Source organism: Euprymna scolopes, chromosome 6, assembly GCF_053919585.1.
Source record: "Euprymna scolopes isolate OS-2025 chromosome 6, ASM5391958v1, whole genome shotgun sequence".
NCBI classification, from domain to species: domain Eukaryota; kingdom Metazoa; phylum Mollusca; class Cephalopoda; order Sepiida; family Sepiolidae; genus Euprymna; species Euprymna scolopes.
The window spans coordinates 91468226-91495644 of NC_136487.1; the positions used below are offsets into that span (position 1 = coordinate 91468226).

At 33.6% G+C, this 27419-nt stretch overlaps 2 protein-coding genes and 1 pseudogene across 5 annotated transcripts in view; 2 read left to right on the forward strand and 1 right to left on the reverse strand.

Annotated features, from left to right (window-relative positions):
• The window catches only part of LOC145277780 (uncharacterized), a 128847-nt gene that overhangs the window by 38330 nt on the left and 63098 nt on the right, over positions 1-27419 (forward strand). The window contains exon 1 of one of the 3 annotated variants that reach the window (XM_080129538.1): positions 23868-24187. The exons of the other annotated variants lie outside the window; for them this stretch is intronic. The gene's annotated coding sequence lies outside the window, so the exon portion shown is untranslated. Of the gene's footprint in view, positions 1-23867; positions 24188-27419 lie in introns of those variants that run through there. 3 annotated transcript variants of the gene reach the window in all.
• LOC145277782 (deoxynucleoside triphosphate triphosphohydrolase SAMHD1 pseudogene) lies at positions 906-4431 on the reverse strand (annotated as a pseudogene). Its single transcript, XR_013868205.1, has one exon. The product of XR_013868205.1 is annotated as a deoxynucleoside triphosphate triphosphohydrolase SAMHD1 pseudogene (transcript).
• Positions 12765-13277, forward strand: LOC145278201 (uncharacterized). The gene has a single exon (XM_080130488.1). It carries the CDS (start codon positions 12765-12767, stop codon positions 13275-13277), a length of 513 nt encoding a protein of 170 aa, XP_079986614.1.

Here is a 27419-nt window from a genome sequence, read left to right on the forward strand (position 1 = left end):
AGATTCGAGTTCAGACGAGCACCTGCCATGGAAATAACGATAAAACAAGGAAAGGCTTGCAACGTCTCTTCTGTGGGAGAGAGGTTGCAGGGTAGAGAAAAGGGCATCCCCCACTAAGCCACGAAGTCTATTTTGTACTCTGTCAAGGCAGGATAGGCTGTTTTTAGCAGCTCCTGCCCAGATATGGCAACAGTATTCCATCCTTGGACGTACTTGGCTTTTATATAGATAGAGAATTGCATCAGTAGTGAGATATCTTCTGGAGTGGTAGAAGGATCCCACCATCTTTCCACCGACCTTGGCAACAGACTTGATGTACGTGTTCCATTTCAGATCAGGGGTAAAAGTCAAACCCAGAAGCTTGTCAAAACACGGGGCCTCACCCAGACGAGAGCCATCCATCACAATTGATGCCAGATGGGGATCAGAGCGTTGATGATGTAAGGATAGGAGTTTGGTTTTAGGTGCATTAAAGGTAACCAGCCACATCTTCCCCCACTGAACCACGCGCTCGAGATCAGAGGAGAGAGAATCAGAGAGAATTTTGTCATTTACAGCCTTTGATGTGTTGCCGTAGATGGTCGTGTCATCAGCATAGATGTCAACGAATGATTTAAGTATGTGTTTAGGGAGGTCATTGATGTAGATCAGGAAGAGAGTTGGGCCCAGGATTGACCCCTGAGGGACATAAGACGGAAAAGATGCAAATTTAGAGAATTTAAAGGAAAATGTTTTATGCCGTTTGTAAAGGTATGAGGCAGAATAGCAAAAAGCAAAATCTCAGAATTTTGGAGTCGTTATTTTTGACTTTGTTGGGAAACATGTACTAAAAAAAGGAGAAAAAAGAAAATAACAATGCAGCAACACAAAGAAAAGGAAAGAAAGAACAAGAATAAAACCCTGAATTAAAGTTTAAAAAATCCAAAGTTTATTTGAGAAAAAGGTGATTGACTGGTTGCTATTTGCTTCACAAAAAATTACCACATTAACAACGTTACAGAAAAAATAACGTAGCGAACAAAGTTCAAATTCAATTGAAGTAAATACAAAAAAGGAAGGAAATATAATTTGCAATGGAGTCTTGAAATACGAGACTTCTCTAAAAAAAAAGAAAGTGGGGAGAATATTCTAGTTTCCCTTAAAAATAAATGAAAAGACTTACTTGGCGAAAGGAGGGTCTGAAAGAAAAAAGGCATGCAAAGAAGAGTTCTGAAAGTTTTTTTTGTTCTTCTCTGTCCTTCAAACAAATGGAACCTTCAAACGATTTCAAAGTTCTCTCTTTTAGACCTTAAAACAAATTGAATCTTCAAAAGGTTTAAAATTTGGGCTCTCCCTATGTGAATTGTCTATTAAATTTACTTTTCTCTAAAAGGGGTGTAATGTCGGAAATTTATCTCGTTTCCAGATAAATTCGACGTGAAAGTAACTAATCTGAAAAAAAATAAATAAATAAAAGCATGAAATAAAAAGGGTGGGTGGATAAAGAATAAAATATAAAGGTCTTGTTTTAAAACGAAGAAGAGATTTTATTTACAATAAAATTAGTTGCAAAGTTTTCCCTTTGCGGGCATTAAATTCAAAAACCGCCAAGGTAACATATAATGAAAAAAATAACACTGGTTCTTATAATGAAAATGTCGTATCCATGAACGAATACAATAATAAGATTCCAAATAGTAGTTCCTAATCACACTCTCATATGTAATAAATTTTAGGGGCGTACTCACAAATTGAAAGCCAATCAGGCACATGCTTTTTTCTTTTTTTTTTCTCGTTTAAAGTCCTTTTAGAAATTTCTTTCCTTTCATTTACGTGCAAGCCGTAGGCACGCACAATAAAAACCTTTTTTTTTTAAATTATACTCCTTCCAAATACGTGCAGACCGTAGTCACGTAGATAGTTTTCAGAAGCATGCCTCGTCGCATATTCGGGGTATTCTTGCCGGTTTTCTTCTTTGAAGGAAGCTCCAAAATTCCTTGTCTGCACCGGGCAATGAACCTGCATCAATTCTCCATGCCGCTGGAACCAAAAAAGAGACCGAAATTTGCGCTGGGCTCGTGACGTCAACAAGGAGCTAGCATTTCCTTTTTCCTCAAATTAAAAAATTCCAACAGTAGGTTTCTTCTTCTTTGAAGAAGAATTTGAAGAGTGGCAAAAAAAACAATAGAAATCTATTCCTTATCCAAAAAATAACCCCAAAAGTTGCAAATAGATAGACAGAAGAAAAAAAGAAGAAGAAACCTACACACCTGGGGGTTTTTTTTGCCACTCTTCAAATTTTGTCTTTGCTCGTTCCATAAACGACATATTTTTTACAAAAACCTGCACAAAAGTTTCGGAAAAGGTTTGTGGTAACATGTGAGAAACTCTGTCAGGTGGAATTTGTGTAATTTTGTCTGGAGACTGTTTTGAATAGAAAAGGACATTGTTGACAGGATTACTGGATTGGAAACCATAATTAAGAACCGTTTTGCCAATCGCTAACTGGTCAGCGAGTTCTTCGTCATCACCAGCAATATCCGATGCGACAATGTTACCAGAGTGTGTTTCATTGTCGAAATGAACTTCACCAATAAATAAATACAATTTTCTCTTGATAATCCTTTCCAATAAGAGCCTGGAATTTTTTAATTCCTTTGACGTCGAGTATAGTATTTCTTCGAAAATGTTGTCGGTCAATTGTAAATAGGCTTTCATGTCATCTTTACACTCAACGAGTCCTTTTTGATTTCCATCCGAACCAATTCGCATAACATGGTCGTTGGCACCTAGAAGAGCCTCAATAAACATTTTGGAAATGCAATTTACAACTTTGTGTTGGTATGCGTTCTTGTGCAATGATCTCCTCAGGTGAAACATGTTATAAATATCTTCGACCACTTTATCTCTGTAAGCAATTATATTCCTCCCATCATGTTGTATCACTCTCGCGAACTTCATTAATCTCAGGTGATCAAAGTTGTTTTTGACACCCAAATGGTGGCAGTCTCTGGCGAAATAATCCCATTTATCGACATCAATTCCATTTTCTTTATTTGAGATTATTTGATAGAGAAAATGTTTGTCCTTTCCCCTTCCAGTCTTTTCGAGATTGTCTGTCAATTCATCTGATGGATGGATAAGATTCTTTATAAAGTTTATGTCTGATATACATAATTTGCACTTGGGATCTTCCTTTTCAAATTTCTTTTCAAATTCGTCTTTGTTTTCATTGTATAGACCGTCAAATATCTTTAACGAGACATTTTCATGTCTCCAATTGGAATCAGGTGAAGCACGTTTAATAAAATGTTCATATGTGTGCGAAAACGGTCCGTGACCCAAGTCATGGCATAATCCGGCGATTTGGACACAGAGAATATCTTTAGGTGTTATACCTAGCTTAGGTTGACGTTGATGGATATTCTCTATCATCAATTTTGCTAAATGGCAAGTTCCGATGCTGTGTTCAAATCTATTATTGGAAGCCCCTGGGTAAACGAAGTAAGTCAGTCCCAGTTGTTTTATATTTCTCAGTCTTTGAAATTGTGGCGTGTCTATAATTTTAACGCATAAAGGGTGAAGTTCAATACATCCGTGAACCGAATCATTAAATATTTTATATTCCGTCATCAAATTAGCCGTTTCGCCCATTATTTTTCTGCTGTTTCCAACACAAAAACGCAAGAATTTAGGAAACTCTTTCTACTTAGAAAACGAAGAAATAGTTATTCTGTTACAATAAATTTCAAAAATAAAATTACAAGTCTTCAAATTTACCAGTCTCTCTGAAATGGCATTTATCTTCAAAATTTACTTGTTTTTAGACGAAAAAAGGAATGCACTTGCAAAATATCTTCTCACATGAATCAATACAATCTTTTTTAAAGGTCAATTTTAAAAGAAAATGGCGTAAATAAATAATATTACCTTAATCGTATGGAAAATATATAGTTCGTGCGTTGTTCGTGTGAGTTTCACATTTGTATGCGTTTTGCCCATAAAATGAAAAGTTGCGAACTGCTTTTTGTTAAAACAAAACGAACGAAATGTCTATGACAAAAATAACAGATTTTTAGCATCCGTTGTGTGAAGTGACATGATTTTTGTTGTTTATATAACATTGGTTCACGTGGTTAAAAGTACTTGCTTTCTTAGAAAATCATTCAACACAACCCTTTTCTACAAAATCATATTGGGTTCCTAGAAATTCATATTAAATTTAACACACGTCTATTCCATATCTAGTGCAAGCCACAGCCTTTTCTCAGAAAGTCATATTTGCATCAATACACGCCTTTTCCTAGAAATACTTATCCATATTAACACACTCCTATCCATGGGAAATCATATCTAGTTCAACACACGCCTTTTCTATAAAATCATATTGGTTCAATACACACTTTTTAAAAAGTCTGTCACAAACAATGTGGCTTTTATTCTGAAGCCTATTCAATTTCTTTTCTAAAACGCACATTCCTGATTAGGTTTGTTTATTGCACAGACTGCGTGATATGATAATATCTTATTCATTAGTCAGAAATTATGTACAGTGAAATGGATTTCGACAAGGTTTTATTGCTCTTAAATAACTTATTATTTTTACTTAAAACTATATTGAAGATTTGAATTTAGGAAAACTCGTCCCCGGAAAACCCATTCCCGGAAAACTCACTCCTTATTGCTAGGTAGGAAAACTGGTCCCTTATTGAATAAATATCGATTGAAAACACATTTTATGATCGTTCTTTAAGAAGATATTGTCTTTAAAAGAGAATATGCAATGAACTACTACTCACTTGGCCTTCGGGACAAGATCAAAGTTTAGTATCTGTTCTTCAGATGCTGCACTTCTATTTCTTGTTCTCTTTCGGTGGAGGAGAGATCCTTCACGACTGAGACACTTTTTATTTTTGTACCTTTTCTCCACGTTAAAAAACGACCCTGGTGTCTAACTCTGTCCCGTGGGGAGGCATAGTAAATAGGTACTACTATAATGCTGCTACGGTATGCTTCCTTTATTTCTCCCTACTCTTCTACTTTTCCCTTCCTTTCTTCTCTCAACGTCACCAGAGGTTTCAGCCAATCGGAATAGAGGACTGTGTTGGAAGGAGATACAAAATTCTGCCTCAGACATGCGGAAACGATAAAAGCATCAACACGCGCCGGACCAGTTTCCCTTGTATCAAAGAAATGTACCATCCTCTTTGTACCCCTATATATTGGAAACTTTTATAAAACATCATCAATCCTAAAGTCTCGTCGCACTTAATTATAACCCGATGTTTTCTTTCCCACAACCGTTCCTTTTCAGCACTCTTGTTCTCTCTCTAATTTCGGAGGTGCTCCAAAAAGGGGACCGAAATGGTGACCCTTTTTCAAACGTCGTTAAAATCTATGGTAACCGCCATAAATACACATCCCATAATAATTAAAAAAAAAAATATTTTTACTTGTTTACTATTGTTTTAAAAAAAAATTAAAAAATTTTCTAAGTGTTCGTTTTCTACCTAGTTTCGAAAGTTTTTGGTGGCTCAACTTATTCTAAAGAGTTTATTTAGTTAAAAAAAAAAAAAAAAAAAAAAAAAAAAAACAAAAACACAAAAACAAATAATGTCGAGTGTTACTTTTGAACAAAAAAATGTCCGACCTGAGATTATCTGAGAGTCTCGATAATCACTCAAGAATAGAAAATTAAAGAAAATACTGAGGTAAATATAGTTTTAAAACGACTCCCCTCCTAGAGAAAATAAATTAGTGTATTTTTAGGTAATGTTGAAGATGCTCGGAAAAAAATCAAGCTACCGGAAGTGGATACGGTTGATTATGGTAACGAAACCGAACGAAATATACGAAAAGCGAAACCATATATTAAAAAAAAATTACTTTATTTTTTAAGATTGCTTGTGCTATTACGAAAAAAACACAAAAACACACACACAAAAAAAAAAACACTTCTTGTATTATCAAAAAATCAAACAAACATTTTATTCAAAAAATTTGGTACTTGACGGGGAACGTGGATCCGGTGTGAACAGTGTTTTTATTTAATGATTGCTCTCGCAAAACGCATGCGCACAAGGTTTTCTTTAGTTTATTTAATCACGAAAATTTTTTGAAGGTACTATTTGAGGCTCAAAAAAGGGGGAGCAAAAGCATTATTTGAATATGTATGAATAAATAATTTAAAAAAAATAATATTTAGTGGAGAAAATAATAAAAAAAATTAAAATAAAATTCAAAAAAATAAAATAAAAACAAGCATGAAATAAAAGTATGAATCAAATTTACCCAAAGAAAAAAAATTCAAAAAAATAAAATAAATTAAAAATAAAGTCTGGGATGTATATGAAGACAGTGAAAGAAAACGCGTTGAGGGCGCAATCATTAAATAAAACACCGTTTATGCAGGGTCCACGTTCCCCATGAAGTACCGAAAAGTTGATTTAGTTTTAACACTTTTTGTGTTCACGAAACAAGAAAAGGCACTAAGGACGGCGGCCATCTTTTCTTTGCGCATTTCACTACACTGTCGCCAGGTGACGCTTCCCGGTCAAAAAAACATATAAATTGTCAATTTGTTGTTGACCCTTCAAAGTCGCTTAATTAAAAAAAATTTTTTGGTACTGGTCGCGATTAGAGTTCGCTGCTGAACACCCTAAAAAAACACTGACTTCTCCCTACGCATGAGCAAAGGACATGTTTTAGTTGCCATAGTAACTAAACGATCATGAATTTTTATCGACTTTGTTTTACTGTTTATGAATATTGAAATAAAAGACATTACTACACATTTATTAATAATATCTCACTTTTAATCACTTTTATCGACTTTTTTTTTTACTGTTTATGTGTCACTTTTATCGACTTTTTCTTTTCTTTTTTAAATAGCATTTTCTTTTTTAAATGACTACGTTTTACTGTTTATGTCTCACTTTTATCGACTTCTTTTCTTTTTTAATAGCATTTTCTTAAAATGAATATTAAAATAATTTCCCAACTTTTTTCATTTCCATGTGTTTTTAGTTTTGTGCGTTGAATGAAACTTTTTTTTTTTCATTACAACAATAGTTATCGACCCCGGTTCTTTGGCTGACAAACGACATCTGTCGGCGGTTCTTTAAACTAAATTACACGCATTCGCATTCGCTTCATGTTACTGACATGCAGAAGTGCCAATGGTGCCATAGGTGTTATTGTAAATTAACACTCTTAGCTAATTCCGTAAAATGAGATTCTACTTTTTTAGGCGAATTTGCATAATAATATCTCACTTTTATCGCCTTTGTTTTTAATCACTTTTATCGACGTTTTTTTTTTGTTACTGTTTTACTGTTTATGTCTCACTTTTATCGACTTTTTCTTTTCTTTTTTAAATAGCATTTTCTTTTTAAATGACGACGTTTTACTGTTTATGTCTCACTTTTATCGACTTTTTCTTTTAAATAGCATTTTCTTTTTAAATGACGACGTTTTACTGTTTATGTCTCACTTTTTTGATAGAATAATAAATTTACATACGTTTGTTGTAATGAAAAAAAAGTTTCATTCAACACACAAAACTAAAAACACATAGTAATGATAAATGATTTATTTTATTCATTAAATGAAAAAAGTTAAAAATTAAAAAAAAATAACTGTTTATATGCGCATGTAAAAATGTTTGTACAAGTGGGAAATTATTTTAATATTCATTTTAATAAATGTGTAGTAATGTCTTTTATTTCAATATTCATAAACAGTAAAACAAAGTCGATAAAAATTCATGATCGTTTAGTTACTATGGCAACTAAAACATGTCCTTTACTCATGCGTAGGGAGAAGTCAGTGTTTTTTTAGGGTGTTCGGCAGGGAACTCTAATCGCGACCAGTACCAATTTTTCATTTAAATTATTTATTTGTTCGAAAAAAAAAAAAAAAAAAAAAGAAAAGTTATTTTACTTTACAAAAATCTAATGTTTTTATTATGAAATTGTTTTATTAAAATTATATTTTCTTACGCAGACTTTTAAATAAATGTTTTTACAATTATATATTGATATATTTTTGATACAATAAATGTTTTGGTTTTCAAATATTTTTCTGTTCAGAATAAAAAAACTTGCTTTTTACTTATTTGCCGCGTTATTTGACCAAGAAGAAATTGGAGTTATCGCTCCCAAACAATAGCAACCGCCTGCATACAGCACAAGTGCCCCCGAAATGACTTTTAAATGATACCCTCCCCTCCCGCTGTTAAGAATGGCTTTCGAAATAGGGTTCTTGTGCAGTTTTCCATTGACATTAAAAAATGAAAATATTTAAAAAAAAATATATTGTACGTACTCGTCATGGGATAAAGTTTTCCTGCAGAAAAAAATCACGTAATTTCATCAAGTAGTTATTTTTTTATAGCGAAAAAAGAAAAAAATCAACGCTACAAGCGAGTAATTATTAATTCAGCCATCTTGATTCTTAACCAAACAGAAAGTTCAAGTAGGGGGATTTCCCCCTTTTTTTTTTTTTTTTGATAGCGAGGCCAAATTTCGCGAATTTGGCCTTTTTTAAAGCAGTTTGGCCTTCAAAATTTCTGTTTGGCCTTTTTCTTCACCAATGAAATAAAAAAAGCAAATAAAAACAACGCAATAAAACTTTTAAAAATACGGCACACTTTTTTTGTTCTTGTTTTGTTTTTTGGTAATTTTCCTTATTTTTTTATTTTTTCAAGATAATACTATTAAATGGACACTATTATGCCAAATTAGCCCCTCCCCCAAACAAATGCACAAAAATTCGAGATTTAAGGTTTTGACGAAATAATTTTAGAAACATGCGCAGTGGAACCATTCTTCCCGCGTGCATTTCTCCGAAATTGGATTAAAATATGGATGTCGATGGTTTAAATCTCGAAGACTTATGTTTGTTATTACAAACCAATGCCGCCACCATCGATTTCCTACAATCACAGAATTTGATTTCTGGATACAAAATATGTTCTTGTGGAAATGAAATGGTATTTCACACACACCCAATTCCAGATGGGTTTATTTGGGTGTGTCACAATTACAGGTGTAAAAAACAGCAATCGATTCGAAACGGAAGTTTTTTTTCGCAATTGCACATCTCTTTAAAAAATATCATGAAATTCTGTTTTTTATGGGTTAAAAATTCAGCCACATATGAATGGGTCAGAAGCGAATGTCGGATAGAATCTAACCACACAATCGCCGACTGGCGAATGTTTTTAAGAGATGTGTGCATTGAACATTTTGTTAGGCATCCCCAAATACTCGGTGGTGAGGGGTGTGTCGTTGAAATCGATGAAAGTCTTTTTTCGCGTTGGAAGAACAATGTTGGCCGCATAGTACGACAGCAGTGGGTATTTGGAGGCTATGAGCCTTCCACAAAATCTGGGTTTTTGGTGCCAGTGCCGAAAAGAGATGCCGCCACACTGTTGCCAATAATAACATCCTATATTCGGCCAGGCACAACAATTGTGTCTGATTGTTGGCATGCCTATGACAGGCTGGGAGCCATAGGCTACAATCATTTGCGTGTGAATCACATGTATAATTTTGTAAATCCACTAACCGGCGCCACAACGAACCATGTAGAAAGGATGTGGGCAGAAGCAAAAAGAAGACACAAAAGGGAATGTGGCACACATAATGAATTTATGAATTCATACTTGGTCGAGTTTATGTGGAAGCAGAAGTTTTCGGCAACGCCACTAGAAAGTTTATTCCAGCAAATAGCTTCACTGTACCCAGTTTAATATTATATCTTTATATTTTCCACCTGTGCATTTGTATGGCCGTTGCCATCTTGAATCTTGATACACACTTTCCAAAGGGTGAAATGAAATTGGAAGCAATTAAAATTTATCAAATGCATTGTCGATTTTTGGGGGCTTACCTATAAATGGGACAAACAAACAAAAATGTCAAGAAAAATCTTTATGATGTACATACCTGTCATCGCACAAAGATGTCATATTCCAAAAATCACATAAATTGATCACTGCCCTTGTTCCGATAGATGTCGCCTCGCTTGAAAACATTTTTGATTTTCTTAAATAAACAAAAAAACTACTTGATCGATTTATATGATTTTTGGAATATAACATCTTTGTGCGGTGACAGGTACGTACATCATAAAGATTTATCTTGACAAAATTTATAGGTAAGCACCATTTTTTTTTTCCGTTGTAAAAGACTCAGTTTAAACTGCCGTATAATTATCCATGGACAATTACAATTCAGTTGGTAAATATCACTTCACCCTTTTGAAAGGGTTTACCGAGACACAAGATGGCGATCGGCACACAAATGCACAAGTGCAAAATATTTAATACAATATTGTGTTTACACTTTCTGGAATGCTCATAGCCACCATGTACCCAAAGTTGTCGCCTCACCCCGGAATAATTTTTGAAATTATTATTTTTATTTAAAAATTTATTTGATGCCAAAACATTTCTGCACCCCACTCCCATAAATACTTTCAATTTTACTTTTATAAAATATTTATAAATTATATATATATTCAGTTTGAGGGCAGAAAATGTCTGTGCCCCCATGAAAGACTTTGTTCAAATCTCTATTTTTCTAAAATATTTAAAAAAAAATATTCAGATTTTATTTGAGTGCAGAACATTTGTGTGCCCCCCCCCCATGAAAGACTTTTCAAAATTATTTTTATAAAAAATAAAAAATAAAAATATATTCAGATTTTATTTGAGGGCAAAAAATTTCTGTGCCCCCCCTCCTTGTTCAAATCTCTATTTTTCTAAAATATTTAATAAAATATTGTTTTTTGGCTTTATATCATATGCTTATGTTATCTTTCAAACATTTTAATATAAATAATATTTAAGGGCAATTTTCAGCAAAGAAAACCAAACGAAAAAGGAATTATAAAAGGTACAGTTAACAAACTAAAATATTTACCTAGGTAAGTAGAAGAGTAAATATGTTCAGGGTTGCCAGGCTATAATAAATATTTATTGCTTGCAACGTCTCTTCTGTGGGAAAGAGGTTGCAGAGAAGAGAAAAGGGCATCCCCCACTAGGTTACAAATTCTATTTTGAACTTTGTCGAGGCAGGATAAAGTCTTTCTAGCAGCTCTTGCCCAGATGTGACAACAGTACTCCATGCATGGACGTACCTGGCTCTTATACAGGTAGAGAATTGCATCAGCAGTGAGATATCTACAGGAGCGGTAGAAGGATCCAACCATTTTTCCAGCGACCTTGGTAACAGATTTTATGTACTTGTTCCATTTCAGATCAGGAGTAAAGGTCAAACCCAGAAGCTTGTCAAAACATGAAGCCTCCACGAGACGTGACCCATTCATTTCATTTGATGCCAGATGGGTATCAGTGCGTTTCACTCCTACTATTTCTTTCATATTTAACCAATTTTACCATTTTTATTAGTGCCAATTTTTCTATGACATTTTTATTGGTACAATTTGTACATAAGTTCCTATTTGTCTATCATATTCTTAGAGAAAAATTATTTCAGTCATCACAATACTAAATTTACTCAGGAGGTGAGGGGTATCAACTTAAAATATTGATAAATTTAATTTAAGTCATAACTCTAAAATTAGACTTTTTTTTAATAATGACAAATATGGCTATTAATCCCAAATAGTAAGAAAATCTATAATTATTGATTTTTAATAACACTTTTGAGACTTACTCAGGAAAAAGTATATGATTATTTTTAAACATTTCTTTTTAAATACAAATTTAAATAGATATTTAAGAGATAGTTTAACAGTTAAGTTTTCAAATTTCCATAAATTGAAAATAAATTGATTCAATTAATTTCAAAGCGCTAGGTTTAAAGAATTCCAAACAAAAAATACAAACATTAATTATTTCAGAGGAGATGTACTCAGTGATCAAGTGATCTGACTGGACAGGGCCAAGGGGCAGCACTAAAATAATGTCCCCAGAACGGTTTCATACTCAACTGTGAACTCTCTGAGAGGTTCCATATAAACGTTTAATAAGTGTGGAAACAAATTTAAGCATTTAGGTGTGAGTTTACCTCAGTCTTTAGAAAAAGATTTTTTCCTGATATGAAAAATGTTAGCAGATGTTAATTCCAGGGCTGTTTTTCTCATGTAAATCAAGAAAAAAAAAAGCCAAAATTAAAAAAATCTACAAGTTTTGACATCCAAACTTCCTTTTAAATTAGTTAATTATGACTTTTTCTTCAATAATTACTATTAAAACAAGCGCGCCTGCGTGGCCCCCCTCTGTATGAGAACCACTATATAACGTGCATATCAAGTTTTTGAGAAATATGAAAAAAGATTTAAACGTTTTGTGCAGGATCAGATTTCATCAGTTTTTACCCCTTTTGGGTCCCTAGGAACGGCGAATCGCAGTGGAAATGGACAAATGGTGCAGTTTTAGGCCTGTACATGTACAGGTGCTGGTCATTGAATTAGAATATTTTATAAAAATTTAACACACCAAAATTCAAACTCCTCACTACTGCACAAATATTATTGAAATTTATTTATTTTACTTCCATGACTTAGTTTATGGTCAAATTACAATAGACTAACACAATTTCAGCGCACTGATGACTCATGTAGTGTGTCAACTCTCGTTTAGTAAACAGTAGTCATTTCATTGAATTAGAATATTGTGAGAGGCATTTCATTGAATTAGAATAAAGTTAAGTGTTACCAATTTTAAAGTATAAAAGTGAGTCACGGACTATTGTAGACATTCACATATAATTCTTCAACCATTTATCCAACATTTCCACCAACCAATCTCAACAATGGGCCGAACTGTGGACATTTCTAAAGAGGAAAAGATCTTCGAGCTTCGACAGGATGGACAGAATCAGAGAGAAATTGCTGACAAATTAGGCTGCTCGCAATCTACTGTGTCCAAGGTTCTCAAGAATCCTCAAAGCAATCGTGGAAACTGCAGAGGTAACAAAAAGACGTCCAAAAGAATGGATGGGAAGCTGAACGATATTGCACAAATAATAGATTTAAATCTACCACACAGCTGCAACACCTCTGGCATGGATGTTTCCAGGAGTACCACTTACCGTTGTCTTCGCAAACTGGAGTACAAGAATCGGATTCCAGCTGTGGAGCCTCTTCTTAACAAGAAGCAAAAGGTTAAAAGGTTGCAGTGGGCAAAGAACCACGAAAATTGGACATTAGAAGAAGACTGGTCAAATGTAGTCTTTACTGACGAATCTAGATTCTGCATTTCTTTTGGAGATCAAGGGGCTCGAGTTTGGCGGAAATCTAGCGAGCAGTATCATCCAAGCTGCTAAAAAAGAAGTGTCAAGTTCCCCCAGAGCCAAATGGTATGGGGAAGTATGAGTTCCAGAGGTGTTGGTCAACTTTGTTTTTTTTAAAAAAACGGTCAATGCTGCTGTATACCAAGACGTGCTTGAGAACTTCCTCATACCAGTCATTGAAGAGCAGTTTGGGGATGAAGAATTCATCTTTCAACAAGATCTGGCACCAGCTCATTCTGCCAAGTCTACTGCCAAGTGGTTTGAAGAGAGAAACATTCAAGTATTATCATGGCCAACTAATTCCCCAGACTTGAATGTTATAGAGAACCTCTGGGATATCGTGAAAAGGCGAGTTAGGGAGTACAAGCCCACAACCACAAAGCAGCTGAATGATGCTATTCAAGAATCTTGGGGTGCCATTTCTCCATCTGTGTGCTACCGACTGGTAGAGTCTATGCCGCGTAGGATTCGGGCTGTGATAGCAGTAAAAGGTGCACCAACAAAATATTAATTTTTGTATTTTTGTAAATGATTAAATAATAAAAAAAATAATTATTCTAATTCAATGGAACGCTGTTTTTGAATATTTTCGAATTTTTATAAATTGAATGATAATTGTTATCAGAATTTTGATGGAAATTCGATGCTCTGATAGAAGATTGCGTTTGTTCAGAATTACATTAAAGGATTTTTTTACATTTGGAATTTGAAAGGATTTTAAAAATAATTTGTAAATATTCTAATTCAATGACCAGCACCTGTATATCTGAATTCAGCCCCATGAAAAACCACTATATAGAAATACATATTGAGTTTTTGATGAGAAATATGAAAAAAAGAGTTACAGAAAGGAGTGTTTTTAGCACTAAAAGTACCCGGGGGACGCAAACCAGAATTTTGCTAGGGTCAACCGTTCTGAATTTATATTAAGAACAATGGACACCACATTTTGGCCAAGTTTCAGAAAAATCTAATGGATGGATCAAATACTATGGGGCAAAAAGTCTCATTTTTGGCCATTTGGGGCTTTTTTGACCTGTTTTGAGCCCCTGGGGATGCAACGGGAATTTTCGGCAAAAATATGTTGTTACTATGCACATCTATGTATTGAAATACACGCTTTCAGGGAGCACTCATTGAATAAAAACACCATTTACACAGGCCCCACATTCCCTGTGAAATACTCATTTATTTATAAGATAAAGCACAAGAAAATATGTAAACTAAAATTTTATGTACTCTTTATTTTTAGTTCATATGAAAACTTTAATTAAAACTTTGTTAATGAATTTTTAAGATGAATTTGTGTTCATTATATCTCGATAAACATAGAATTTCCTATTTCATTTCCCATTTTAGTCATGTAAATTATTTACAGTTGAAATGTTATAAAACAAAAAAACTTTAAGTTTTAAATATATTTCAAAGAAATAAATTATGCCCAGTGAATTCATTGATCGTTTTGGTTAAAAAAAAAAATGAAAAGTTTTATTTATTATTAAAAGAACGCACTGAAAAATATTCTCATATAAAAATTGTTTGTTTTGCAGTTTAAAAAAAATAATAAAATAAAATATTCGATTTTCTTCGATAGACATGTAAGAAAATTCCAAAAACAGGTTCACTTACTGTTAAAATTTGCTAGATTAAAGTCGTCCAAATGAATGTGCAATTATATAATTATCCAAATGAAGAATTGTTCTCTCCCTTTAGAAAAAAAATATGTTTAAATTATCACAAGGGGCAACGAAATATAATTTTATGGCTGTTAGCGTGGTCACGTGGTTGAACACAAGAAACTTTAGGCGCCGTATACCATCATGATGATCTGGTAATGACGTAAACGATTGTTTAAAAAAATGTTTGTTTTATACACATGTGTAGTCAGAATCGTTATTTTTCGTCATTTCAAAATAGTCGACCGTATGTATTAAAATGCGAGTAAATTTGCAATAAAAATATTTAATATGAATTTGCGTTATGTGTGTGTAAATTTGTAATGATAAATATTTGCTACTTAGGTGTAGTGGCTTTTGTGTAAATTCATATAAAAGTGTTATATTTGCGTAAAAATATTTAAAATAAATTTGCATTACGTGTGTTAAATTTGTATTAGTTAATATTTACTACTAAGGTGTAGTTAGGTTTGTTAATTTGTATAAGAAAGTAAAATTTTATTTATGTATATTAAATGTGCAAAGGATTAGTTTACAAATACTAATCCGTATCGTATTATATTAATTGTCTTGCTTATTCACATGTATATGAAAGTCTATATTTTTGTATATATACCAATTTCTTTAAGGTGATCGATTATGTGTTCGACTTTTATGTTTTTGAAAAGTTCTTTTATATTGCTGTCTTTGTAATATTTTCGTCTTATAGGCAGAAAATCAATGCATTCAGTAAGAAATGTTTTGTTGTCAGCGGAACCTGACATGCAATACATTATTGGCTGGTCTTCTCCTTTAAGTAAATATGATTGGGTTAGGTATGTGTGACCTATACGCAATCTCGTCAATACAACCTCTTCCTTTCTATTTTTCCTGGAATATTGTTCCCAATTATCAATTGTTGGTTTAATGGCATATAGTTTCCTTTTTTTGTCCTTCAGTCCTCATTTCCAGTGAGTGATTTTTCTGACAAAGGGTGAAGAAAAAGCTGCTTTCCAGGTCAGTAGTACTTCGTGAACAGTAGCCTGAGATGTCGGAAATTTTCTGTTTCTATATCTATCTTTGTAGCCATGTCACTAGTAAGGGTGTTGGAGGTAAACGTTTCATCTGGGTTGACGTTATCCGCCTGCTAGTCAGAACCTTGGATTAACCACTAAGGAGGCTGTCCTATCAGCAGGTGCAAAGTACTGGGGCTGCTGTATTGCCATTTGGTGAATGGATTCTGGACCATGCAGTAGTTTCTGGTAGGGTCTCTCGATGCCATACTAGTGGGTAATTGTTACGGCTTTACCTTATGTGCTAAAAAATAGAAAAATTTCCTGTCTTTTTCTCTCTTACTTTCCCTCTCTGTCCTGCTCCAACCAAGTCTATCAACCTGTTCATCTAATCCCAAAACCTCAACATGACAAATGTCCAGAAAAAAAAACACAAATAAACCTAGAACCCCATCCTCCAACGTAGACCTCTACTACCATGTCTCCTCCAACATCAGGGGTCTACGTTCCAACCTTCCAGAGATTGAAACACAATTACAGGAGACAAAACCGGACATATTCTTTCTAAGTGAAACTGGCATAGGGCCGACCACTTCCCTAGATGAGTTCATAATTAAAGGATACTCTAACATCTAAATCTGACCTCCAAGATCGCCATGGGCATGGAGTATATACCTACATTAAAAATGGCTTTCCATGTGGTAGAGATATCTCCAGAGAAAACCATAGTTTACCTTATATGTGCTTCCGGGTTGCACTAGCTTACACCACTGCATTTATATTTGCCCTCTATCGCCCCCACGACAGTGGGGTTACTATCTTTAAGAGTATATCTGAGAAAATTGACCATATACTGTCTGCTCATCCATCGGCTAACATTCATATTTGTGGTGACTTCAATGTCCATAATGTGGAATGGCTGACCCACTCAAATAAGACCGATGACAAGGGGAGGTTCTGTCATGATTTTGCCATTGCCTATGACCTCACTCAGATTGTTCACGAACCCACCCATGTGCCCGATACTACCGGTCAGTATGCAAGCCTTTTAGACCTTTTTCTCACAATTTCCCCTAAGCTCTGTTCATGTTCCATTCTATCTCCTCTGGGATCCTCCGACCACTCCGTTGTACCAGTTAAGATAAAAATAAAATGTAAAAAGTCTTCAGACGTACCTCTCCACCGTACTGTATATCGATACTCTATGGCTGACTGGGATAGCTTCCGTACATTCATATCTGATCTGCCTCTGCATTCCATGTTTAAAAAAGAAGTGTCCTCTATAGTATCAGACCTGACCAAATGGTTAATTGTAGGCATAGACCAATTCATACCATCCAAAAAATTCCAACAAAAACCTAACAGCCAGCCATGGTTCTCCCCAGAATGTGCTGCTGCCTTTGCGCACAGAAATCACTTTTTCCATAGCTACCAACGTAATAGATGTACTGAGACTAAAGCTGCTTTCAGGACTGCCAGCAACCACTGTAAAAGAGTAATAAAAAATGCAAGAGAGCTATATGCTCAGTCCGTTAAATCCAAAGTAGCTGAGAAGCGGCTTGGTTCCCACCAGTTTTGGCAAATAGCAAACAGGATCCTGAACAGAAGTGTGCGTTCTATCCCAACCATCATCAATGGACCTGAGGTCATCTTGTCAGCATCAGACAAGGCCAAACTATTTGCCAAGAACTTTGCAGATAATTCCACTCTATGCGACGAAGACCATCAACTCCCCATATTTCCTCCTATAACACACAAAACGCTATGCAACATACAAATATCTGTGCATGAGGTTGCCAAGCCAAGGAAATGCATGTTTCTTATAGGTTTAAATTCCCATTTCGTATGAGTACACAGTTTTTGTTGTTCCATTTTCTTAGCTGATATAGAGATTTTCTGGTTTGGTGACTCTTGAACACACAAAATAAATTGTCTATGTGAAAAAACAGTCAGTGTATAGCTATAAGCCACACAATGGTAAAGATTGTTCCCTGAGCTTTGTTGATGGTTATTGCAAACGACAATACAATTTGGAAATTTGATGACATTCATTTCATTTTTTAACTGTGAAAAAAAGTGACAAAGAAAGGATTATATATATGTGTGTGTGTGTGTGTGTGTGTGTATGAAGTGTGAAAAAATCTTCTAACTTACGTGTCTGTACCGAGAAATATAAGGCAATAAATCCCAGACTACTGAGAAAAATTATTTTTGTTAATTGGTATCTTTCATATCGTTTGACAATTTAGTTTTCACGTTTCTCTGCTACAGACAAGACACACAAAAGACAGTGTAAATTTTCCAAGATAAATAAGTAAGTGTATACTTTTAAAACTATTTTAAAGACAGTCAAAATGTGTTTCATGAATTGAAAATTAATTTAATTCAAGTCTGATGTAAATAAATTCATATTGAGTAGCCTACATATATAGTTTGGCTCTAACCAAGTTCCACCGCGACTGATTTTTGTTTCGCCATCTACCTAACACTTAACCTTATCCCTGAGTTGTGTTCGTTCAAGTAATATATATATATATGTGTGTGTGTGGGGGGGGGGGGTATACAAACATAGGTCATACACAATATGGCGGCCGCGAAAGGATGTAAAAAAGGAACACAAATTTTAGTGAAACGAAATTAGCGAGTCGACTGTACAGCCTAGCATTTTTTTCACACTACTTTTTTCTTAACTAAAAAAAAAAAAAAAGACATTAAAATTACTTTGTTTGCTATACTGGAGGATTACATTATTTTTTAGTTATTTCATTTTATTGTTTTCGTTTATTTTTCATTTCATGGTTTTGTTTTGGTAATTAATTAAACACAGAAAGGATGATGAAATTCAATTTTTACGGTATTTTTGTTTATTAGAATATGTGAAACTACAGTCTAGTTGAATAAAAAAATTTTGGCATTGAGTACTGTTTTTTATGTGTATATGTATATATATGTGTATGTATGTGTATATAATGTGTGTGTATGTATGTATACATACATACATACATACATACATATATATATATATATATATATATATATATATATATATGTATGTATGTATGTATGTATGTATGTATGTATGTATGTATATCTGTATTTTGTTGGGACGTCTGTCTGGTTGGGGTCCACAGGTTTTGGGGTTCCCAATCGACAGTCTCATTACTGGTATTGGTGGTGTCATTAGTATGATCAATATTATAAGAATTATTATTACTAGGATTGTTAGCGGGATTAATATTAGTTTTGATATAATAACAGTTATGATGTATGTTATCCAGGTGTGTACATGGATATCTGTGTTTGAGCGTCCATGCATTGCATATAACTGTGTATGTAGGTAGAGATGTAAACCTATTATAACTGTATATTAGCATTATATGTCTAGGTATGTGTATATGTGTGTGTGTGTATGTGTATATAGGCGCGGTTGTATCAAGGTGTGGGTATATATACGTGTATTTATATATATGTATGCGTGAGGAGTTTGATAACTTTCGGCGTTTTTTTTTTGTTTTTGGTTTGTTTGTTTTTTATTTTGTTTTGTTTTGTTTTATTTATTTATTTAATTTACTTTAATTTTATTCCTGTGTCGATATAGTTATAGCCTGTTTCCAGTGCGTGTGTGTGAGTAAAATACAACACTCTTGAGTATAGATATAAGCGTATGCTTGCTTCTAGTATGTGTGTGTGTGTGTGTGTGTGTGTGTGTGTGTGTGTGTATGGATTGAACGGCACCGGTCAGTACACAATGTCCATGTAAATGTTTTTAATTTACAGATCGCAAGACAAAAATGCTACATTCTCAAGTACCTTGTGCCATAAAAACCAAAAGATGGGATAAATGAACTTAAAAAAAGGGAATATAAAAAAAAGGGAAATAAAAAAGATGTTTATTATCTTCAAAGACCTCACTTGTCCTCTCCCCACTCATAACCCCCACCCATGTTACATTCCAATTTTGTAAACGAAATAAGAAAATCTTTTTGTTTGAAATATCAGTTCTCAACGATAATTCTTGTCCTGAAGACGTAATCCCCCAACGCGGGTGATTACAGAAACATGTATGCACATATGTAGCCATCAATGTTTGTATAAATTAATTATTTCATATATATATATATATATATATATATATATATCGGCCTGGGACGTTTTTTTAGGTGTCGTCAGTTGACGAAATTTGAAATAGACAAGTAAATCGTTTTCAAATTTATATTCTTAGAATTGCTGCAAATGATCTCTTAAAATTTTAATTGTTACTCAAAAAAATTAAATTTACTATCAAAATGAGCAAAAGGATACTAACATAAAACAAATATTTTCATTTTAAGTTAAAAATGCAAAATATTATCAAATTAGCTAATTACTCTAATATACTGACGTACTATATCATGCTTACATAGTCTAATTTATTGCATACTCTTATATACTCTGAATTTCGATTTCCTTGTTTTTAATAATAATTAAAATGCATTAAACTTATTTTTTAATTCTAATTCAAATATATTAAACTTGTTTTTTTTAATTATAATTCAAATATATTAAACTTGTTTTTTAATTATAATTCAAATATATTAAACTTTAAAAAAATATAGTTGAAATATATTAAACTTGTTTTTTTTAAATTCTAATTCAAATATATTAAACTTGTTTTTTTTTTATAATTCAAATATATTAAACTTGTTTTATTAATTATAATTTAAATGTATTAAAATTATTTTTCATTATAATTCATTTTAGTTTTCATTATAATTCATTTTAGTTAATAATTAAGACAAAACAGAATGAGGTTGCATGTATATATCCCATCGGGGTCACCATTTTAGTTATTGATGAAGACAACAAAAGGAAGTCTCATTTTAACTTTTAATAAACAAACTTTATTTGTCATTTTCGTTAGTAGCGTTGGTAGAAGAGTACAAGAAAGAAACGTATTAGTAAGAGAGTTCAGTGTTCGTACGCGCACACGTTTTTAGCTAGTTGTTGCTGGAACAAAGGAAGCTGCTTGAAGGAAAAAGAAAGCACAAAGACTTCAGCGTATTGCTGTGTTGTCATGGGTGTGTGTGAGTTATATCGACGAGGACAGTTCTTTAGCATGACAAAGAATGTTCGTTTGGGTACGGCATGTGGAAGCAAGTGGGCGTTTGAAAAGAAGCTTGTTTTGTACTCATGTTAGGCCTGGGTGAGGGTTAAAGCCCCCCCCCCAGCGATTTTTGCTGTTAGGCAGACCAGCGAGAAAGAGAAAATAAAAGGTTTGTGATTTTGCCTTTTATATACTCGGTCACGTGACTGAGAGCTGGCTTGTGATTGGATAAATCAGGGAGAAATGGATTTTAAATCTCAAAGTTGTGAGAAGTAGTCTCTTGCCCGTTTGGTGACCGTTGGCTGCTACAGACTCACGCTACATACACATATATATTTTATTTTTATGGTTTAGATAATGTATAATTTATTGAGATAAAATGGAAAAATGGTGGGATCTTTCTATCGATCCGGTAGATATCTCACTGCTGATGCTATTCTCTATCTATATAAGAGCCAGGTACGTCCAAGGATGGAATACTGTTGCCACATCTGGGCAGGAGCTGCTAGAAAGGACTTGGCCTGCCTTGATAGAGTTCAAAATAAACTTCATAGCCTCGTAGGATATGTCCTTTTCTCTTCCTTACAACCTTTATCTCACAGAAGAGATGTTGCGAGTTTGTCTCTGATGTATCGTTATTTTCATGGAAAGTGTTCGAATGAGCTTCAATCTATGGTTCCCCCCTCACCAAACTTTCACAAGAAACACTCGTCTAGCTGTAAACACTATCAATAATTCCCCCCACTCTTTATCTGTGCCTAAACCTAAACGTAGATTCCATGAACAAAGCTTTTTTCTTAGAACTGCACGCTTGTGGAATTGTCTTCCGTTTTCCTGCTTTCCGGCTGACTACAATATGGTTGTCTTCAAGTCTAACGTAAATAAGTTCTTGATGAGCCGTTCCATATAAGTTATCAACTTTACCAAATTTTCATTACTAATGATTACTATAATGTCCAATTTCTACTGTACACTCTTTAACCCTTATCCTTGAGTGGCCTCTTGGCCTTGATAATGTGGTGATGCCTATGTAAAAAAAAAAAAAAAAAAAAAGATAAATTACTAATTAGATATCAAACATAATTTAATACACCAAAAATTAATTAAATATTGGCAACAGCCATCGACCATTATGGTAATCGGTTTCTGCTGAAAGTATTTTGATGTCAATCCCAAGAATTAGAATACATCTTTCTGTAAGTTATGTCAAACCATTATATTAAGGGGTGGCAAATTGCCAAAAACTTTTTCATCGACTAATATGTTAAACCATCTTAAAAAATTTCAGGAAAGAAAAGGAAACACAATAAATGTTCAGGGACAGACATTCCAGAAACAGGTCGCAGCAACTATGAGCCTCCAGTGAAACACCAAATTATTATAAAATCAATGTTGGCCAAGAAGAAAAATATACTAGAAATTAGTAGCACTTCTTTGATTACAGGCATTTGGAAAGATACTACAAATAATGCTCCTTTCTGAGTTTGGCAGGCTTTCAAATGACTTTGAACAGTGCAAAGCTGTGCTTGGAGTTCTCCATTAGCAATTAACAAATTAACTGAAATAAAGGATCAGTTTAATTTGGAAAAACTTAAATTCATTTAAGATGTGACAACACTGTAGAATTCAACATAATATATAACTAATATAGAATAACGAAAAACTCTTGTAATGTATACTGCTTATAATAAGATTCCTACCTTAGCAACTTACTAATGGAGACTTGTTCAAAAAATTGTCCAGTTACTGAATCCATTTGAAGACATCACCAAAGGAAAAATTAACAGAACTTCAACTATATCAATGATAATACCTACAATTTTAGTCCTAATGTTATTTCTGACTTTAGTGAAATCCGTCTTAAAACTGTTGAACAATTCAGTGAATCAATAGAAACAAGATTTTCATTCTATTTAAATGATAAAAACTTGTGTGCATCTACTTTCCTAGATCCAAGATTCACATTTAAATGTAAAAGAAAATGACATGGAAAACACCATTAAGAATTGGATTATAAATCAACTTTCTACTGATGATAATGAAGCAGAACCAGGATATACTTCTTCAAACTCTGCTGAGGGCCCTAGAGATCAAAGTGAAAGTAAAACTGTATCTCTTTTAAGCCTGTTTGATGAATTAGATTTAAATAAACCTACAGTAACAAATTCAAACTTAGTGCAGGTAGAGGTTGATATAAACCTGGCGACTGCAACTGTAAATACAACAGAAATACAAGAAGCACAATCTAAACTCAAAAGCAGAAAACTTCTTATTCATAAATGCACAAAAACCTTGATCATTATGCAGCTTTACCACTAATCGCAAGAGATGACGATCCATTTCACTGGTGCAAAAAGACACAAGCGACCCTACCACTGCTGAGTAAACTGGTTTCAAAATATTTAAGTACACCACCTTCATCTGTTGAAAATGAGAAGCCCTTTAGTACAGGTATTAATGTATATGAATCTATGAGGAACAGGCTGTGAGTTGCACATTAGAGTCCTGCAAATGGAGGGATTGGTACATAAGTTAGTTTTCATAGCTTAGCCAAAAAAGAAACAATAATAAAGTTAAAATTGGGAATTTAGGATAAATCAAATATTTCAAAATCGGTTGAAAATATTTAAAATACGAAAAGAGTTTTACAACAAACAAAGGTAATCGTAACAAAAAGGAAATATTTCACAAAGTTGAAAACAATAAGAGAATGGAATTTAGTTTAAGCAAAAATGTCACAATAAATTGTTAGAATACAAATAGTGTTAAAGCTAGTTTAGGATGTTTACAAAAGGAGGTAAGTTTAACAATAAACAAAGGATTGATCTTTTTACATAAGTGATGATGTGTACAGGTACAATGTTTTTGTTATATCTAGTTTCGAGATACGAGAGAGGAGTGTCAGTCAGTTACCAGGATATCAAGCTCAGCAATCAGTTGTCAAATGACAAATGACAACTGATTGCTGAGCCTGATATCCAGCAATTCAGAGATAGACGGTCGATCTAGTGATATAATCAACAGCAGTAGGCTGGATCCTATGGGAAAACCATGAGGAAGAGTAACTTCGAACGAATACAACCAAGGGAATAAAGCAATTAACCAAAGTTCCTTTGCATGCAGCAATATCTTCTTTTACAGAACCTCAAGCAGGTGCCAACCAACAGAAGTTGAAGGAAACTATAAAATAAGGTATGTGCCTTTGTTTGTGCACTACGCAGACAAGAATATGTTAAATGTGTTAAACACTCATGTGCACACAAAATGACAACACAGCACGATATTATACATACATTTCAAGAGACACATTTTATATCTGTTCATACACACCGTAATATAAATCACACGTTTATTTATTGAATACTGTATATACATCTGCTACACTAAGTATGAATATTGCACATTTATATGAACATATATATATATATACTAGACTATCCATGACCCGTTGGGTCAGTATATTATACTAGCTATGGAATTCATGTATGAGCGTGACACTTGTGACGTAAAGAAAATAGTTTTTTGTGTGACATAACAGAAACATTTCTATGAAAGTATATTAAAATGAAAAAAAATATATATAGATAGATTTCTATGAGTCGTTCTGTTTATAATTGTTTATTTTTGAAAAACAAAACTTACAACCATTGAATTATAAATGGTTTGCCATACTTATAGGTAAATGTGCACTGAACAGATACCATAATACTTAGTTAAATTAAAATTTTGATATATCTTTTTTAAATGAAATTGTTAGTTGAAAGTACAGAATAGTTAAAAACACTCTTCCCATATTAAGAATGGCTTTTTAAATAGAAAATGAAAATAAAATGTAACTTTTTTCATTTATTTTAAACATTCATGACCCATTGGGTCAAATATTTAATTTATATGTTGATAATAATAAGGTCAATCAAACTAATTAAGACTATGCGGAAATGAACGATGTAAAAAAAGAAAGTAAAAAGTATTAACAATTGTTTATTTAGATAATTTAAACGCAAAAAAATAACAAAAAATTGGGATGCTGAAAGCATACACAGTAAAACAATGTTTTATTAGTGCATTGATTATTTATTGACGCTGTTATGGGTTTATGTTTATGTACGCATGCGCAACTGGAAGTTGTAAACCGGAGGTTGGGTTACAACATCTGTTACAAGGTCATTTGAGTTTTATAATTATATAGATATACATACCACTACTAGACGATACTGCCGTTATGCACATTTTAGATACACAGCCTATGTATATTGTGTTGCACATTTTAGAGTCACAATTATACATCTGCTATACAACATATGTATTGATTTGAACTCATTTATATCATGGCTATACAACATATGTCCTGAAAATGGAGAAACCCTAATGTTTCTAAAATGCAACTTAAGAGTATTCAACTTTAAATACTGATGATGAGAGGAGGAAAGCAGCAAGAATAGAAGAGGAAGTAGAACAGCAGCAGGTGCAGAGCAGAGGTAACCACTGCAGCATACTTCAGCTTATAGTTATGCACTTAAGAATTAGAATTTGTAGTTTTTAATTTCTTTTTTCTCATCTAATTGTTCAATTATATTCATTTAAGAATTGGAAATTGTATTTTGTATTTTATAATTTCATTTCATAAAGCAAAAAAAAAAATGGCAAAAAGCCATAATAGTAGCTAGACACTTACACTTAACAAATATCAAGTTAAATTTTCAGTTGCTGTGTTAATGTGGCAAAGCTATTTGAGTCAATTGGCATTGATGAAATGGTTTAATAGGAAAGAGAAATGTAACTGATCGTCCAATTAATCATCAAAGTGAACAATAAGGCCAATTGTTTATTACCTACTGATTAATCAGTGCACCCTTATTTTTGGTGGTGTCACCAGAAAAAACACTTGAAGCAAGAAGGAATGCAGAGAGGACGTGTTTAAATTTGGACGTTCTTGAGGTATAATGAGGTGCTTCATTCTGTGGTCTGGAGCTAGATTGTTAAGAAGCTGGAATAAGAGCTGGATGTCAACAGATATTGGAACTGGGAGGAGCTGAAACAAGAATCACTGGGAGAAGCTAGAGTAGGAGCCATTGAAAGAAGGACTAAATGCTGGAGAAAGGGGCTAAAGCATCCATCATTGCAATCAAAGAGCAAGAACTGGAGTGGCAGGCTGGAATATGCCTCAGAGAGAAAATAGCCGCAAAGAGTGAAAGTTTGATTACGTTTAATAGTTTGCTCTGAAAATGACCGTTTGATTGCTGCTGTTATTGTTGTTGACCATCATCCATTCATTTCGTATGAATCAAATTATTTTGTTGGTATTCATTTCCCTGATATCTATCCAGTCCAAATTCTTCCTAGTAAGACATTGAACACTTATAGGAGGTTGACAACATTCCTGAGTGAAAGTGTTTCTGAGAAATGAACTGGATTCAGACTTGGCGCATCCAGATTGTCAGTCCATATCGTTAACCATTTATTCATTCCAACCTCCCTGTTGTTGTTACTATGTTCCTTTTCTTCTAGGTTCAATGACCAGACAAAAACAAATCTTAGTCACACTCTCAGAGTCTCCTAACCTTCCTGGCGGAGATTTTATTTAAGCCAAAAATATACATTCGCAACAATGGTTTTTATTTGAGAAATAGTTATAAAGTTCATCCTTTGCCTTTGCATGAAACCTAAATAGTTTTTTGGGGGGGGTGGGGGATTGCATATTCGATACCAGTGTGTCCATTACTTGCTGCAGTAGATTTAGAGCTGTCTTCCAATGTGTTATCTGTTCTTCGATATATTGGATATCAGATGTGAACTGTGAGATATAGACCAAGTGTCTGATCTCACAAGCTGTGTACTTCTCCAAGTTATTTGATAATGTAGATGTCAGCGGTTTGCAGTCAGTCAGAATTATGAAATTTTCGCTTTTCAAGAGTTGCCAAAAATGTTTTATAGTTAGGTATCTGGTCAAAAGTTCCTGGGAATATGTGCTGCATCTGAATTGGGCTGGTGATAATTTAACAGAGAAAGGGGGGCCAGATTATTTTTCATGCAATATTATTTGTGGTATTTGGAGGCATGGCTTAACACTTAAACTTTTGAAGAAGGTATGTTTGAAGTTTGTAAATATGGGAGTGGTATGCAGACACAACGACAATCATTTGCTTTTCTTATACTTGGTCACAGGCGAATTACAAAGACTAAATCCATACATAACATATACTTTATTAATCATCTTTGTTCAACAAGTAAACGATAATGGAGAGGTTAAATGTTCATATGTTTTAACAAAGACAGTTGGTATTGAAAGTCTTGAGTCAAGAAAAAGAAAATGTTATTACAAGTTCATAAATCTAATGAGAAAAAATGATCATGAGTTTGGACAAGAAAGTGATTTTAAAAGTCCATAAGAAAATGTTATTCAAGAGTCCCTATGTATGTAGAT

Excerpts from the sequence above, each read along its gene's own strand:
- LOC145278201 (XM_080130488.1), top strand. The coding sequence starts at position 12,765 with ATGGGCCGAACTGTGGACATTTCTAAAGAGGAAAAGATCTTCGAGCTT.